Raw genomic sequence first — 18,649 nt, forward strand, 5'->3', positions numbered from 1 at the left:
CAGTCAAGCATAGAGAAGCAGACCATCAGATACTGCATGCCGTCCCCTCAGTGAGCACAAACAGACTGCAGCGAGCCCACAGTCCTGCTGCCGCTAGTCCCCACACCACATCTGACACACTTATGCACCAAGCCCCTCTGACATAACCCGTAACAAAATGCTGACTGAAAGTTCTCACTCTGGTATATTTCAGAAAATAAAAAATTTTTTAAGTCATTGCAGTTGTGAAAACTCAGTCTCCTTCCCCCCCGTCCCAACACCAGCACCGTACAGGAAAGCATCATCCTGCAGGCCTGCATTGCCAATTCAATCTGATAAAGAAATTAAATGGACTGCGCTCCACATCCAGTGCTTAGATCCATTCAGCAGAGTTGGCTAAAGCCAGCGAGCCATTGTTTTATGAATCCCCTGAAGAGCTGGTTTAGGATGTGTGCTTTTAGACATGCTTGAGTAATACAGTCTGCAGTGGTAAATAATCCTCACTGCATTTTGTCCCAAAAATACACATACATAAATGTTCTTTGGCACAATTGATTTTGCTTTAGGCTGGGTTTTCAACAAATGTACTTGGAGAACAGGGGGAAGAAGAATGACTTTTCCCACACACCATGTGTAACAATACTGTTTTTTGTTTTTTTGTTTTTTAATGAGTGCTCCCCTGTCCATAAATATGATGCTGAGAGGTGCCCCACCGTCTCCATGTGAACTCCATGCTGTGCCTGGGGCGATTCATGCAGCCTATAGACTGACTGGGAACGCAGTGCAACGCAGGCCAGAGCGAGTGACGCATTGCAGGTACAAACGCACCAATCACAAACGCTCCTGCTCACTACAGCGCACTGTGCGGCGCTTGACCGAATCACACACCAGCAGAATGTATCGCTCCGCCGAGAGCTAGTTCCCACTAAAAGAAGCGTTCCCTCGCCCGCTTTTTCTACATTTTCGAGATTTATATTTATCGTAATTGCATGGGATCTCTGTATAAGCTTATCGAGTCCTGAAAAACAACAATTTTGCCTGCATTTTCGGGCATCATTCGCGCTCCAGAGGAAAGTGTTTTGGCGGATGGAGCAAGAACGGGGAGGAGTTTCCGACCGAGCATTAAAGGCGCGTCCAACCGTCTTCTAGTGCATCCTGTTTGTTTGCCAGCTGAGGAGTGTTGTACTTGTGGATCTACATTTGCTTAAAACAGCGCGATGGTAAGTCGTAATGATTAATGTATTAACTGTTATAATGCAGTTAGGTAGTATTAACAGCAGCCTAATGTCTACTATGCTGTGTGAATTCTCCAGTTAGTCGCTTATTTGTCGCCCAGAAACGACGGGTGGTGCTGCGTTCTGCAAAACACCATTCATTTAGAATGACTACGTTACGTGTTGCGCACATTTCTGTGAAACATCTATTTTATCGTTAGGAACGTCGCACGACAGACGGGTTTCACTTTAATTTTGTCCTTTTGGAAAGCTTATAGTTGTATTTTGTCCATTTCCACATGATGAATTGAATCCTAACGCCATCTACTAGACAGCCTACTGTAACGTGTGCAGCAGCGGGATGAACATTAGGGTTGTTGTAGTGTAGCTGCAAAATGGCCTCTTTATTGATGCTGTAACACTTCTCGGCGGTTGAACTGGGGCTTCGAGAGTATGACGCATTTTTCTGGTTCGCCGTAAGAAGGCTAGGCTTGATCTTATCCTCATCACCAGTGGGGTAGAAACCAGCAGTATAATGTCCGCACATTTTGGCTCAGGTTACACCACGTTAGTATTTCTCGTTTTGGCTGTAAAGAGCAGTGAAGATGAAGCTTTTATGACCGGTGAAGCGGTGCTGCGCCACAGGCTGCGGTACACACGTTCCCTCGCCATTCCAGCTCGCCTCGTTGTGGCATCATGTCTCATTCTGAAGGACTCTTTTAGTGAACTTGTTCTTCCTTCTTCTTTTTCTATTTTCGCAGGCTGACCAGCTGACAGAGGAGCAGATTGCCGGTAAGACTTTGCCGTCCCGACCGTTGGCACGTGGCTGGTGGTGTGGATTCCCGTGGTTTTCCACCCCCACCCCCCTCGGCTGGATTTATATTTTTCCCTTTTATGGCATATGCGCCCTAAGCCACGCTGGGAAAGGCAATCCCCAATGAATGGACGCCTATGGCAGCCACAGCTGGCTTTAAAACAGAGAGAGGAGTCGTTGATATTAGTTTGCATTTTATTGCCAGTGGTTTAGTTTTTTAAATTGAGCATACATCGGATATGGCGGAGAAAGAGTTGATAACCAGGCTGAGCTGCATAGGGTGTGTCCGCTGGTGGACCTTACATCTGGTTTCCCCTGAAATGGCTTCTGCCATTTGTTTGGCCATTTTAGCCTAACAAATGGCTTTAGACTGGTGTCCCTGACATGTCTTGCTGGCTAGAATAGCTTTTCATTGATCTAATGTTGTCTTGGTTAAATTCTTCTTTTTTTTTTCTTTTCTTTTTTTTGTCTCTTTAAATTAGCAAATGTGTGGGGCAGCTTCAGGAAAATTAAGTGGCTGGGAAAAACACTTAAAATTGTTACAGTGTAGCGACCTGATTTCATAATAAATATAGAACAAGAAAGTGTTGAAATTCATTGTCTGTGGGAATAACTAGAATGTTTTCTAAAAAACAAACAAAAAAAAATTGGCCCTTGTGGTATGCATCCACCCCACCCTAGAGACGGTCAAAACCTTGGATAAAGTGTTCTTATTAAAAATCCAGCTAGGCATCTTTGCAGTATGGACTCGGGCTTTTAAGGCTTTCTCTTTGTCAGGCCTATTATCAGAGTCACTAATGGTGATTAGTGTTTGGTCACAGCGGAAAACCTGAACCCAAATTGCTGTCATTTAGGTCACCGCGGCCTGTCTCCATGGTGATGGTGAAGTCACAGTGGCTTGTCCGCTGGGATGTAGGCACACAAGTTTGTACGGGTGCGTCCCGGGAGACAGTGTGAGGTCACAGAAGTGTTTCCATGTTGCTTCTTTGTGAGGTCACAATGGGAAGAGAGCAGAGAAATGTGAGGTCATAAAACAAGATCCTGTATTGGTTCAGATGGTGTTCAGTTTTGGATGTTTTGTGTGTGTGTGTGCCAACTCGTCTCCATAGGAACAGGATAAGGTCAGGCTGATCTCCATAGAAACTGTCTCTGTGGGTTGATCTGCATAAGTACAGAATGATGTTTCATTTGAGTTCGTGTGAGGACAGACTGATGTGAATGTAGCGGGTTTATGTAAGGACACGTTGCCCACTGGCACTATGGATTTTCACAAAGATCAATTTCTGCTGGCGTTGGAAGCCACTGCTGTTTTTGTTTGTGTGTCACTTTAGGGGAAACTGCCTAAAGTATCATGACAATCGATAGATTCTGCATCAGTTACATGAGTGACTCAGCTGTAATTACTGAGTGTTGCACAACAGACTCTTGGACTGGTTTTGTGTTTTGTGTGGGTTTTTCAGTGTTGGAGAAGTAGGGCATATTACTTATTTTTCAGTAGAAAGGAATTTACAGCTTGTTGGACAGGTGTGTCCACGCACATGTTGCCCTCTGTCTAGATTACTGTGGCTGTGAGAACCCACCCCTCCCCCAACCACCACTACTGCTACAGGAAGCACTGGTGTATGACTAATGAATGTTGGAACCGGAGGATGGGTCATGGTTGTCATGACACTAAAAAGCTGCCTCATGCCACAGCTTGTTGCGGCTCAGCCTGTCAGTTGGCGCACAGGCCCTCAGCTCTTTTGGCTGCTTGCAGCCTCTCCTCGCTGGGTGTGTATGTGCGTTTGCAGCTTGCTTGCTGCACTGTCTCGCTGTCCAAATAGTCTCCAAGATTAATGCACAAGAATTATAAACTCAGCCACCGATCAAGGTGCTGGTGCATTTTGAGTACTATTTGTTGCACTGGGGTTTGGATGAGGACTGGAGGCTACGAGTGTTTTGGCATTCCTTGACAGCAGTTAAGACTCGTAGGAGGAATTTATTTATCTCTCTCTGGCCTTTTATGGTCACTTGCCTGTACAGTCAGGTGTAAAGTGAATTTGTGAATTTGGGTATCCCTTTTTGAAAATTGAGGCTCAATAGGTTGTTTTCTCTTTCTTTTTTTTCCCCATGCAGAATTCAAAGAGGCTTTCTCACTCTTTGACAAGGATGGAGATGGCACCATTACAACCAAAGAGTTGGGTACTGTCATGCGCTCTCTGGGCCAGAACCCAACAGAGGCTGAGCTGCAGGACATGATCAATGAAGTGGATGCCGATGGTAAAGGAAATGCACGCCTGCGCACACACGTGTGCATATACATATGTACACATGCACACACTGTTCTGTACCAGGGACCTTTGGGGTTGATACATGTGCTTCTTCTCTTCTTTACAGGAAATGGAACGATAGACTTTCCTGAGTTCCTGACCATGATGGCGAGGAAGATGAAGGATACAGACAGCGAGGAGGAGATCAGAGAAGCATTCCGTGTCTTTGATAAGGTAAATACCCACACCAGCAGCAGAGCTCCTGAAGAGCATTCTTTGCTTTCTTGGGTGCAGTCTCTGACCCAGGGCCTTCTTTGTTTTAGGATGGGAATGGATACATCAGTGCTGCTGAGCTGCGTCATGTGATGACAAACCTGGGGGAGAAGCTGACTGATGAGGAGGTTGATGAGATGATCAGAGAAGCAGACATTGATGGTGATGGTCAGGTGAACTATGAAGGTGAGTCTCGTCACACCTGTGGTACCTCATGCAGAGTTTAACTGCATCACAGTTAGGCATTTCAGCTTTCTCACGCCAGGCTGTAGCTCTAGTGTCCCATCTGGGAGCTGTTCCCATTACATACACGTAAAAGTTACCATGACTGACCTATCTTTCTTAGAGACTTAAAGACTTTTCTTTCTATTTCCACAGAGTTTGTACAGATGATGACGGCAAAGTGAAAGCCTTGTACAGATCCTCTCTCTTCTATAAATAATTTGCCTTTTTTTTTTTCTGTTTAATTTATCTGTAAAACATTAAGTCCCCTCCCCCTCCCGGCTGTCCAAAGGAACTGCATGTAAACTGCATAGGATCTAACTCCTCATGTCCCTTTCTTTTGCTGTCATCGTGTTTTTGGAGTGACGGTGCGGTTACACGATCAGGTGCTTGTTGCGGCGAAAAGGGGGCTGTGGCGCGCAAAAACCTGCACGTCACGTCTGTCTGCCCTCCACCCGATGCGTAGCAAGAGCGGAGACCTGCCAGCTGGCTTGTCACTTGATGACAACAACGTTGGCAGGGCAACAATGTAGAGGAGTAACTCTGCATGGACTATGGACAAAGTATATAATATATATGAAATTTATCAGCATTGCACTACTGCAAAAAAAAGAAAAATAAAAAAAAGACACGGGTGTATCTTCTAGATACTCGTACATAAACTCTTTTTGTATCTGCTGTTCTGTACCAGAGAACTTGTTTGAATCTTATGATGCTTTTTAATGTTTTATTCACTTTCATTTTTTTTTCTTTCTTTTTCTTTTTTTCTTTCTTTTAAACGGCTTAACGGCATTGTCATGCCTCAAATAATCCATTCCAAGTTGTATATTTTTGTTTTCCAATAAAATTTACAACCCAGATTTGAAAGGTTTCCTTGTTTCTAGAGCATCCTTAAAGCCCTTGATAACTCAAAGCTCTTCAGTATGTTGACCGTTATGCATCCCTGAGCTGATTTTTAGTGGTTTCGATCCACTCACCAATTACATCAACCAGAATGTTTACAATTATTGTAGTAGAAATGGTTCATTTGTAAATCATCATACAATGTATCTCTGAGTCAACTGGTCAAATTACTATGTGTAATCACAAAATAGGCTGGGGGTCAGGCCTCCTTGTCAAAGCAAAATAAACGTTCATTAAAGTACTCTTGAATGACAATTGTGGTAGAAGTCATCTTTTGTATCCACTCTTTGTTTTGACTACACCAAACACAATGTAGTTTTAACATGGGGGAGATTTCAGAGGGATGTTCAAATGTAGTAACAGCTTAATAGTCCAATTGATTGTAAATAAAGCTACACCTCCACATTTTCAATGAACAGTATGATGGAAGTTTCGTCTGCATTTGCAGCAAACTTATTGCTAACTGCCTTGGGAGCATAAGGATTTGTGGGGTAGATGTAGGCTGATATGGAATGAAATTACAGCAGTAGATGTTATGGGAATATTTGTGCACATCTTCATAATGTTACAAAAAGGAGTAAAACAGTGCTCACAATGGGGTTATTACATAATGGCACATATAATTAAACTAATCATTTATTTGTTTTCTGCATAGAAAACAATGAACATTGTCATAATGGAAACTCCAGATCTAAAATAGGCAACATGTACCAAGAGTGCTCTAAAACTACTTGCACAGTGGGGCCATTAGAGACTGTGTTCCTGCTCATTGGTACTAGAGACAGGTTTGATGAACAGTAAGCACAATGCCTCAACTGTAGCTACTTGGCAGCACATGTTCCAGGTAGCCTAGCAACAGAGCAGAACATTCTGGCCAACTCCCAGGGAGATGCTAGCAGACCGAGATGATGCAATGAGCACAGTAACTCCACCACATCAACCAACACGCACTGCCAGCACTGCACCATATCCCACACTGCTACATAAACCGAGATTTAGGGGTTTTTAGTTTTAAAGAAAATTAGTACATCATGGTGTGAAATGAGGGGCAGTGTCATGCCTTTTCTTCAGCTTCCATAATGAATGCAGTAGGTAAATAACTCTGCATCTACAGTAAGGTGATATAATTGTGACATTATTCCAACATTCCTCAAAAAAAGTGAACGTGCTGTACCTTCCTGTCATCTCAGCTTTTTAGAGAAATTACTGTCATGTTGCTCATGGTTGACATGACTAGTGTAGCTGGCAGCAGCTAAGCCAGCTACATAAATACATACAACCAATTAACTACATTGGTGGTACATAATTTTACATACTTAAAATTATCAGATATTCCACTAATTTTCAAAATTTATGCATAATTGAACCATTATAATGCAAACAAAGTCATTTAGAGTGGCTTGATGATGAAATTGTGTATCTAGTACAGATACTTATTGTGGTGGAACTGGGGGTCGCAATGTCTGTGTGCAATTTTTCACTATCCAAAACGACCAATGAACCAATGCATCTGAGTTTTTGATGTGTAATAGTGAAATCTGTGGGTATTTTGCCTTATGATGCCCTGCATGTATCTCTTTTTTCTATTTGTAACCACTATGTATTAATTTTCAGTGAGGTAGCTTTTAGATGCATTGAAAGATTTGTAAGTCTGTTCATATCACCACTGCTGTGAACAATTCTGGGGCCCGATTCATGAAATCTATCGCAAGAAAATGGTTAAACGCGCAAACACCTTCCCCACAGCGAAGTGGGGACGTTCTGACGTGGCAGAAATTCTGGGGTGGCATCTGGGGTAGCCAATCAGATTTCAGGGCAGGCCCTGGCCACTGCTGGCCACCCCTTTAAAAGCATGCATGCACCTTGGTAAGCTGAAGAGATATGAACGCAGTATTTCTGAGGTTAATAACTTTTGTGGGTTTCTTTGGTCGCTCACGCAGCCATCTTGCCGGTTTTTCTTTTTTCTGCTAACACTCTGTTTGGAGTGCCTCTGAAAGACCTCAGTTTGGAGGGCCATGTAGCCCTAACACTTCGCCCTACCCACTCTATCTCAACAAAAATTGGGACACCCCAACCCTAGACGTGAACGCGCAAAACAGAGGGCTAAGGGCTAAGTGGTAGGGGCAAGGGGTGAAATGGGATTGGGCCTAAGCATGCAAGTCAGCACTCAATCCAGTGTCTTTCAGTTTTCATTGCTTTCCTCCAAATTGGTCATGTTCAGTATAATCATCTCAATTGGTCGGGGCATGAAGAGCTCAAAAACTGATTGTCATAGATGTGGGTGGCAGTAAATCATGTAGGCTCTGGAACCATTTTGATGACATCAGAAGCTTAAAGTCCGCTTGGGTTTTGTTGTGGTGAAGGTGACCACTCTATATTTAACGTTACATCTTTAGATTTCCGTGGCCCAGCTGCTCTCTGTGGTGTCTGTGCTGCACTGTTTTTATCTAACAAGAGTCTAAGGCAGATCCTATCTTCTGAATGCTCTTCCCCGAAAGAAAATCCAACATTTAGATCTTCAGCTGCATCTGTCTCTGAAACCTATTCCTCTATCTAACATCTGTGATATGACTTCTTGGACTGTGAGTCTTTTGGAGCTCATTTTTCAGCATCTGTGTTCATGTCCGTTGCAGTACTCACAAGAAATGTGGAGAAGCTCCTTTGTACCATCAGCTATAGCTGCTTTTCAGGCATCTCCGACAGGAAACCTTTCCAAAAGCTGAATAATTTCCTGTAAAATGTCTTTAAACGTTTTTTTTCAAGGCTGAAGTCAGCTCCTCATTCGAATTTTCCCGTTCCACCTTAAATGGTGCCTGACGCAAAGAAATGTAACCGCTACACCATTTAAGGTGGGACGGGAGAATTCGAATGAGAAGCTGACTTCAGCTTTTTTAGTGTTTGACAGTTTCTTGTTGCAGATTAAACGTTTTAGGAAACCAATTCAAATGAGTCAGTTCCTCTCCAAATTATCGATGTTCGTCTTAAATCTTTCTCCTTGCCGTTTTGTTAGCTACTAGCTAGACGAGACTGTTGTCGTTGCTATGGTGACCAGCAGTCTGCGCGCCAACCTTCAGGGTTAAAGGTCGGTGAAATAGCTATTAGCATTAACTCCAGCGTTTAAGACCATTTAGTGTTAAACTGTGTTGAACGATCAGCAGAGCTTTATTTTACTGCAAAGGATGATTATTTTATTTTTACCTAAAAGTCTAATTCTGCTGTGGAGACGTAACAGAGCCGCATGTTGCCGAACCCTATGCTTTTGTTTGCCTATGCTTTTATTTTAGGTCTGTGAAACCCGCTGTAGTGTCAGGAGCCAGAACATCAACAGTACGTTTTTGTACATAAATACTGTAAAGACATAGATATACATACCGAGATGCCGCGTTGGGTTCAGCCAGGCACGTCAACGGTTCCGCCATTTTGGGGCGGTCAACATCGCCGCTGGACTGCATTCAGTACCATTACGGAGCGGCAGTTAAAAATACAATCCAAAATTACACTATTTCAAGAATATTTCACTCAGAAAGCGCGATAGGAGTATATAACGGAGGGAACGCAGCGGTCCACGCTCATGTTAGTGTGATGTGTATTGTTTATGTTTATGTGTAGATACGGCCGTGTGGTTGGTGACGCACAGAGAACCTGCTGATGTGATCGTTTTTCCTCTGGTTTTATATTAAGCTTATTTCATTCAATGTCTATTCAGGGGGTCTTAACTTTACGTAGTAGTTATTTATTTACAATGATGGCTAAAGCTTTGTAGCAGTAAGTTATGGCATTCCTTAATCCGTGTAGATATAGATTAATGTTAGCACCTTCGTACACGAACCTGAAGTTAGCTTCTTATTTGCCAGCTTCTTGTTCAAATTTTCCCGTTCCACCAGAAAGTGACTGCTGCACCATTTAAGGTGGAACGGCAAAGCTTACTGGAGCTCGCGCTAAACTCACGTCAGGTGCAGACTGAATACTTTCCTGCTGGTCTGGATGGCAAATTAGCACGATTAGTTATTAGATAAATAAAAGCTACCGAGAGCAGTGTAACCTAGATTAATCTGTGTCTGAGGATTATAGCAAAACAAATTTGGTGAAAATCGGTTGAGTAATAAGGAAGTTGTGTCCGATTTAATCCTGAGACTCATCATCTCTCAATACAAGTGGATTTGTTCACAAGCGGATCTTGACCGCTCCAACGTGACGGACGCGCAGACGTATCGCCTCAGATAGAGAACAACAGGCAACACGGCATCTAGGTATGTAACCTATATCTATGTGTACAGACCTTCCCCGACACATCAGTGTGACCACACTTTGCATGCAAGTTCATTACTGTAAATAAAATAAAGTCAAAAAAATTAATGGAGGAAGAAGAAGGTAACCAGTATTTCACACACCTCGGGTCAAACTGACCTACATAATAGGAGGGTTAGGAGGGTTAAATGGGCGTTGGCTTTTTTCGGTCCCAATGCTCCCAGCCAAGCATCGGCAAAACAAAAAATAAACAAACAAATAAAGGTGGATGCTCTCAGCAGTTGTTGGGTTATCCGTTTGAATGTCCCTTGCGTGGCTCGTGTGTAATACTATAGTGTTTTGTTTTCAGTTCCAGTCTGACGAGGATTGTTTCCATTACTCTTCGAAACTGGGTTAAGACTTTTTACTTCTTTTGTCAGAATATCACATACAGTAGCAGCAACTGCCAAATTCTTAACGTGGACATCCTACGTATCATATTTGTAAGTGAATTTAGCGGGTGTGGGTTTACAATCTACCGACCTAATTATCACGTAGAGCCAAGACCACAGCCACAACACCAAGGTTCTTCTGTATTACAGGTTCTCAGTTCGTGAGGCCATGAAGAGCAAAACGGATCTACCTCTGGGGGACAAAAACACCCAATGACTTGATTAATAGTTAATCACGCTAACCGATTATCTGCCGTACCTAAGCAACGGTTAGAAGCTAAAGCTAAAGCAGCGTGTCTCTCTCTCCACACGAAAAACAACCCTCGCCTGGAAACCCAGAGAAATGGCCACAGGAAGAGAAAGAGTCACTGCAAAACTAAGAGACATTCCTCACTCCACTGGGACAGAGATGGTAGGTTTCATGTTTCATGTTCATGAAAAAGAAAGCGAGGATAAAGTCCTAATGTGAGGCAGGTGGTTGAGGATGATCATGTTACATGACAACCGTTGAAACGCTTCCAGGGGGTGTTCCACAAAGCAGGATTTCTCAGGTTAGCTTGATAACTTAATCCCAAAGTCAAGCCTGTAAAGTAGGAAAAGAGCTGAGGAACATTGCCATTGGACAGTCCTCATCTTTAGGCTTAAGTTATCTGGCTAACTGAGAAATCCAGCTTTGTGGACCCCCCCTCCAGTAGTGCAAGCCACGGTGGTAAACAAAAAACCGTCGACTGAGATGCTAGTTTTTAGCTAACCAAGTCTGAACAGGGCTGAAGTATGAAATGTTTATTATCATGTTTCTTTAGAGTCGTGAGAAAGAAGATTTGACTCACAGAGGTGACTGGTGGAAGCAGACTATTAAGGTAGGTCATGTTTCTAATTGCATAAATTTAAGATACATACTCAGGTGGACAGAATAGTGTTTTGTTGTTGTTGTTGTTGTTGTTAAAGGGCCCATATCATCAAATTCTCTATTCTTTTTTTAATAAAAAAGTTTGATCCAGTATGTAAACAATCTTAAAGTTTCAAAATGTACCACTCACCCCAACTAAGCTGCAAAAACAGCCCGTTTTGAATTCATTGTTTTTTGTGATGTCACAAAGATCAACTTATTTATATGCAGCTATTAAGCCTACAATTCATTCATGCTCAAGGTATAGCCCTGCGTTCACACTTGGAGGCAACAAGTTACGTCGCCCCAAGTTTCTCTTTTGTGGGTGTGTTTGAGGCCGCTCGTGTGGGCATGTACATGGTCCAGCTTCCAACAAGAAATGTAATAGCCAAGACAAATAGTCCACTATATGTGTATTGCTATTTTTTTTAAAGTTATTAAATATTTATCTTTAATAACTAAATTTAAAATAAATGAATTTACATTAGATGTGGCTAACAGTTTAAATTGTGTTTTACAGTTTATTAAACATTGGCCATCCAGTCTCTTCTATTCCTACCTGAAATTTATATATTTGGAGGGAAAAAGTCAAATCACACAAGCACCACACTTTGAGAATAGGAATGAAATACCAGTAGGAACAAAAACTTCAGAGAGTAAAAGCTGAAGGCCTTGGACCCCCTTGTCTACTATTGGTCTGAAGAATTTGTTGGGGGCAATTGCTTAGAATGTAGCTTCACCACGTCATAATTCATTTGCATAAAGTTGAGAAAATCTCAACTCGATTTGTCGTTTGTAGCTAAATCGTAGCTACAAATCACGAACTCCCACAGGATATGACTGGTTGCTTGTTGCTCTGCTGCCTGCTAGTGTGAACACAGGGTTAGGAGTGTCTCTACTTTTTAAAATGAATCACAGTATGGGGCAGCCAATCAGAACAGAGCTAATCTACATATATTAGTCTAAAGGCACAGTAACAAAAACAGCCTGGGATAACGATGGCCTTGTAAAAGTAAATTATGACTGTTTTTGGTACATAAACCCACAGAAACTTCATAAGTGGACCTCAGGGAAAAATTAAATACGAGAAAAATGTAGGATATGAGCTCTTTAATGAAATGGTGAGGCTTTGCTAGGCCTGTTGCTCATGCATACAACCAAAAAGGCAAGTTCTCCAGCCTGTGAAAGTATTTTCAGTCAGCCCTCAAAGACAAAATCAAAGTCAAAGTCAGCTTTATTGTCAGTCCCTATCATCACAGATGTGAGGAATGAAATGTAGTTTCTTCAGGATACGGTGCTACATTTAATACAGAGCAGCGGCAGACAACTGTTCAGACAGTGAATACAGTAAATACGCACACTAAGCTGGACAAAACACAATGTAATAAACTGTACTGTACAGTATACAATGAAGTATTGAGCTGCTAAGCGCAGGACATTATAGAGATTACACAGTAGACTATGGAGTGAGAGACAAAAGGAAAAGACCAGCTGTCGATCTACAGTAGAAATGACTGCTGTCCACAACAGATATAGGCTACAGGTTTTTGCTTTCCATTTTGAGTACCTTTTCTCTTTCCAGAACACCCCCATCCCTGGTAGTTATCACATTCGAGATTTTATAGAGGAGAACGGCCTCAATCCTGTGCGTCAGACCTATGGCTTTAAGGGTGCTGGCCGTAATGCACAAACTGTGTGCGTACGGAACGGGGCCATGCTCCTGCCAGGGGCTTACGTTTTCACTGACTCAACTCAAGAAGCTCTCCAGCGCCGAGCATCCTACGCCTTCAAGAGCTGCCCCAGACCAGACAGCTACACCCTGGGCATCCGAGATAAGGTGGGTCAGGATTAATCAGATTGTTTTCTTCAGCAGTCAATGCTGTGAATGTTACAGACACCTTGATAGAGGACAGAATTTTCAGACAGTGTTTTACACCTTGTTTTGTTCACTGTCAAATGAAAATAACAGTGTTAGAAAAAAAGAAGCATCATTAAAAGATGTGTATGTGTGTTTTCAAGGACGTAGATCTCTCTCCGTGCCACTACAATGTGACCGAGAAGCCTGTCCCCAAATTACCTTGCAAGTAAGCAGCCATTTTTGAACTCAGTGTCCTTCCCTTGTTTTTACTTTGTCATTGTACACCCTGCCCTGTAACAGTGAGATGATCCTCCTTTTTAGAACCTCCTTAATCCCAGCCACTTCAGGGTATCTTGCTGCAGTTTTGTCATTTCCTTTCTTGCTACTCTTTCATCCAAAACTGCTCACCTCTTCACTTCCATCTCTTCTCTTCCTCTCCTCTCTCCATCCTGTCCTCACTTTTCTCCATTTAATCCCCGCTCTTCCATGATACGTCTCTTCCCTTCTCCTCTTGCAGGCACGTGATGTTTCGTTCAGCTGTGCAGAGGCTCAGCTTCCTCCCCGTAAGTTTCCAGTTTCTGTGAGAAAGAAGTCTGCCCAGTTCACTCTGTCAGTGTGTGTGTTAGGCCTTTTTGTCTTCATTGTTGTATAATTTTACAAGAGTAAAATAAGCAATAAAAAGTATCTGGTATTTTTTGGCCTTAAAGGGGAATTCTTTTTATTTTTTTCTTTTTCAACATTTTCTGCATAATTAAATATTTAACATGTAAAGAAAATCTTTCAGAGTGGTTTCATTTTAGAGAAACTTACAGGATCAGAAGTGTTCAGTGTCGTTGATAGGAACCAGACATCTAAAGAGTTTATAAACTCTATAAGCTTCCTCACATAAAAATGGTTATGCATATGTTGCCTGCTGTCTGAGATGATAGTTTTGAAAGGTTTTGCCCTATAACAATGGTTTACTGGTAGTTTTGGATAGTAAATAACATTGTAGACATTGTGACCCTTGTTAGTATCATAACTACTGTGAAGAAATCCAAGTCGGTAAGTTTGTCAACACACCCTTTTATCTCAAACCACTCTGAATGGTTTTGTTAATATAAATGATTAATTTTGTTGAAATTTTGCCAAGTTAGTGGACTTCCCCTTTAAATGACACACATCCAAAGAAGAAAAAAAGGCATACTATGATGTTAAGATGTCATTATTTGATCTTTCAAGATATGTTGTCCTTATTATGGTCAAAATCTGTCAAAATCGGCATTCTTTAAACCAGGTCTTTATATTTATATCTTTGATGCAAGAAGTAAAGCAAAATAATGATTCACTCATTTTTTATTGTAGTTTTAAAACTTCCAAATAATACTTGTTTTTGTATTTATGTTGTTCATTGCAGTAACTATATTCTAATCATTTTTAGCCTTTTTTTTCTGCATGTTGAGCATCAGTAGGTTCAACTTGTTCATATTCATATGTGCAGTGCTGCTTTGCTCACTCCATCGTGAGGCGGCCATGCTGGCCGGCTGGATATGTGAGACCGGCTGGCAGCTGTCAGGCGGTGACAGAGTAGCGAGGGTGCTAAGCCACCCATTGGGTGTCATTAGGGTGAATGTTAGTGCTTTGTTTGGTTTTAATGGTGTTGCATCTCATGTAAGACACGTGCTCTGTCAAATAAGCAGTGAAGAAGCTGTATGATTATTACAATAATGACAGCTCAGTAGACACCAGTCTTTTTAAATTTTCTTTTATAATTAAACATAATATAGTTCCAAAATATTTCAGGAGAGCAAAAGATGTTTTGTACTGTACTTAAAATACAGTGGCTATACCATAATCTATGTTTGGGACTAACAAGGCCACGTTGTTCCAGCTACCAGTTAACAAAATCTCACCACTGTCTGGCAGACAAAGAATCTCATTTTACTATGCGATGCAGGCCAGACATTTCCTTTTCCATAAGTAATTTTTCCGCAACATAAAGCCTTCGTTTTGATTTAGCGGTGTGTCAGTCTTCGTTAACTCCATACATTTGACCAGCATGAATCCATCTTTCAGCACACAGTCTGAATTCACTGAAAGCCCTGCTTTCTTTCATCTCCAATCCAGCTGTGACATTGACACCACAGGAGTAACTTACTGGAAGCTTCCTGTTTTGTGGTGTTAGTCCAAATGGAGGCAGCTAAAGCGAGGCTCCTCCTGGGCACACTGCCTCACTTAATGAAAGGAAAGGTCAATGGCTCAGCAGACATTTCTGCTATGAGGCAACTATCAGCGGCGGAATGCGGGCCAGTGGAGGGGCCATGCCGCAGAGAGCCGTTTGGCGTGCGGCTCATTAGGTGACGGGCAGCGGGAAGTGATTTCCCCCCGTGTCCCCTTTAAAAAGCCCCTGAGAAATACACCTGCATTAACACCTCGGGCGCACTTCAGCTTTCCACACGCCGCAAGCCAGGCCGGGGCGGATCATGTTGAAGCTGCTGGTGGAGTCGAGTGGCACGTAATAATAGCAGGCAGCCTCTCCCGAGCAGGGTAATGCGGCCTAGGCCCTGGGGGAGCTGGCTGTAAGGCTCTTCCTCTCACCTATTGCTTTCTGGATGGAAATGAGTCCTGGGTGAATTGTAATATGGCTGTTATGTTTGCACTCTTACAAATGTTGAGAGCATTTCTGGCTGTTCTTCAAGCATAGGATAGAGTTTCAACACTTGTGTATAACCTCATTTTTTGACCCTCCTTTTTTGTTATTGATTTTCATTGATGTATTTAGAAGGAAGGACCACCTCCTGGTCATTACACACTGAAGCCCAGCTCATCTATTGGCATTACGTCCTGCTTCAAGTCTACAGTGCCTCGCCTGCACAGCATACGCTCTGTGAGTCCCAGTGGTCTGCCATCAGAACCCACCTGCTCTTTAAAACTCTTAAATGTATAGTTCAGTGAAAATTTCAATTGGCAAGATTTCACTTCTTTTTCCAAACGCAGTCAATCAGCCAAGACATGTTTTGTATTTTGCTTCTTTAGAACTGAAGCGTTTTGGCTATAATTGCTAACAAACACTGGAAGTCAACAGTCTTCCAGACCATTTCTGCAAATACACGCCCAAAACTTGGGCTCAAACACACTCCACCCTCACACAGGTCTTAATTCAGGTAGCACAGACAAGTCGGTGTGGTTTAGAACACAGTGTGACTTACTAAGAACTATAAAAACATACAAACAGAATAAATAAATAAAACTTCTCTTTGAAGCTAAAATAAGGGGCAGCAATTTAGAATAACTGGAATCTAAAGACAACTAAAGACAGTGCTAAGAGAACTCACAACACAGACAGAAAATCAATAGTGTCTAATTACAAATTTGAGGACTACATTTTCTGTACAAATGATCCTCAACCATATACACCAATCAGGCATAACCTTATGACCACCTGCTTGTTTCTACGCTCATTGTCCATTTTATCAGCTCCACTTACTATATAGGTGCACTTTGTAGTTCTACAATTACAGACTGTAGTCCATCTGTTTCTCTGCATACTTTGTTAGCCCCCTTTTACCCTGTTCTTCAGTGGTCAGGACCCCCGTGGACCCTCGCAGAGCAGGTGCTATTTGGGTGGTGGATCATTCTCAGCATTGCAGTAACACTGACGTGGTGGTGGTGTGTTAGTGTGTGTTGTGCTGGTCTGAGTGGATCAGACAGCAGTGCTGCTGGAGTTTTTAAACACCTCAGTGTCACTGCTGGACGGAGAATAGTCCACCAACCAAAAACATCCAGCCAACAGCGTCCGGTGGGCAGCGTCCTGTGACTACTGATGAAGGACTAGAGGATGACCAACATAAACTGCGCAGCAGCAGATGACCTATCGTCTCTGACTTTACATCTACAAGGTGGACTGACAAGGTAGGAGTGTCTAATAGAGTGGACAGTGAGTGGACACAGTGTTTAAAAACTCTGCTGTGTCTGAGCCACTCGTACCAGCACAACACACACTAACACACCACCACCACGTCGGTGTTACTGCAGTGCTGAGAATGATTCACCACCCAATTAGTACCTGCTCTGTGAGGGTCCATGGGGGTCCTGACCACTGAAGAACAGGGTAAAAGGGGGCTAACAAAGTATGCAGAGAAACAGATGGACTACAGTCTGTAATTGTAGAACTACAAAGTGCACCTATATAATAAGTGGAGCTGATAAAATGGACAGTGAGCGTAAAAACAAGGAGGTGGTCATAATGTTATGCCTGATCAGTGTATGTTTCAACCTGAATATACACATGACTCCCTGGGCCCAGTAGCATGACAGTAAGTCAGCACATCAAAGACGAAGAAAAAGTAAATAACTTCGCATTCACTTCTCTGTGATCTGTAAAAATGACATTGAAACAGCTGTAAATTTTAGAGTATCCCACTGAAGGCCTTCTTTGTGATCATCAGGTGAAAAATGATCATCACATACAGGGAGATTTTGCACGGTGACTTTACTGATCGTCTCGCTTGCTAGTTTGTGGTTCATTGCCAAAAGCCAAAGGATATTGATGGTAATGTACCAGAGGATTTCTTTGTTCTGTATCTGCAAAATAGAACACATTGCATTTTTGTAGGTTCATCATTAGTTGATGTGCAACTTCCTTTACAGTCAGCAAGCCTTAGGCATTACTCTTAGTGCTGGAAAGCAGGATGTTCTGTAGATGATAACGTGGTTCCATTTTACGCTTAATTGTGTAAATAAGGTCTGTCCATGCCCTTTTACTAAATCACCTTTTAATGAGTTGACAGCTTACTGGCATAATTTGAAGCAAATACATGAAGATTTTGTTGTGTATTTGTGGAAACGGTTTGGGTGACTACTGACTTCTAGTGTTAGTACCATTAGCCAAGCAGCACCAGTTATAAACTAAAAAAGTGAAGTTTGTAAATTTGATTTTTCACTGAACTTTTCTTTTAACAGCTCCTACAGGGAAATGCTAATTTAAATTCCATCCAAACTTTCAAAGGACTTCAAATAATTTCAGTCTGTTTTATAATATTAAAAGGTGACTTTGTAATTATACATACATAACCTAGTGTTTGCTAGTTTTAATGTCCATTAACTTTTTTTCTGACCCTAACAGAGGACTCCTGGACCAGGCACATATGAGCCCTCATGGCAAAGGCGCCCTCAGCTCGCCACGGAGACCAGCATGGGTCGCACCCATGGCCTCTACTTCCGTGATGTATTTTAAAACTCCACGCTCACCCGTCAGTCATAACGCCATCGTACGTCATTTCTCCAACCACACAAGCATGGAGCATTCACATTCACAGCATCATCTCTCAACTGGCATTTGACAGATTGCTGCATGTTTATTTTCCATTCATATTAAAAAGCCAGACAGTCTTTGTTTCCAGCGTTCTTGTTTGCCTCACACATATTACATTACACAGACAGACAAATGAAAGTTATCTCAGAAGAGCTAATTGCCGCATGCATTCAGTGGATCACTGTGTTCCAGAAGCCTATTTTTTTCCTTTTCTTATGGTCCACTGTCTTTTACTTAGCATGCATAAAGGAAGAACCCCAGCTCATTATCTACCTA

General features: G+C 42.2%; 2 protein-coding genes across 2 annotated transcripts; both read left to right on the forward strand.

The window, feature by feature from the left end:
- The first annotated feature begins 982 nt into the window (after positions 1 to 982).
- Positions 983 to 5,909, forward strand: calm2a (calmodulin 2a (phosphorylase kinase, delta)). The gene is made up of 6 exons (XM_036573816.1): positions 983 to 1,199; positions 1,955 to 1,985; positions 4,123 to 4,266; positions 4,384 to 4,490; positions 4,580 to 4,715; positions 4,908 to 5,909. The coding sequence occupies exons 1-6, from the start codon at positions 1,197 to 1,199 to the stop codon at positions 4,934 to 4,936; spliced, it is 450 nt and encodes a 149-aa protein (XP_036429709.1). The 5' UTR covers positions 983 to 1,196; the 3' UTR covers positions 4,937 to 5,909.
- Positions 5,910 to 10,120: 4,211 nt separating this feature from the next.
- On the forward strand, positions 10,121 to 18,411 carry stpg4 (sperm-tail PG-rich repeat containing 4). Its single transcript, XM_036573414.1, has 8 exons — positions 10,121 to 10,384; positions 10,484 to 10,745; positions 11,137 to 11,193; positions 12,805 to 13,059; positions 13,242 to 13,306; positions 13,598 to 13,643; positions 15,842 to 15,946; positions 18,185 to 18,411. The coding sequence occupies exons 2-8, from the start codon at positions 10,677 to 10,679 to the stop codon at positions 18,293 to 18,295; spliced, it is 708 nt and encodes a 235-aa protein (XP_036429307.1). The 5' UTR covers positions 10,121 to 10,384; positions 10,484 to 10,676; the 3' UTR covers positions 18,296 to 18,411.
- The last annotated feature ends 238 nt before the right edge of the window (positions 18,412 to 18,649 follow it).

This window comes from Colossoma macropomum, unplaced genomic scaffold, assembly GCF_904425465.1.
Source record: "Colossoma macropomum unplaced genomic scaffold, Colossoma_macropomum, whole genome shotgun sequence".
In the NCBI taxonomy this organism is placed as follows: Eukaryota; Metazoa; Chordata; class Actinopteri; order Characiformes; family Serrasalmidae; genus Colossoma; species Colossoma macropomum.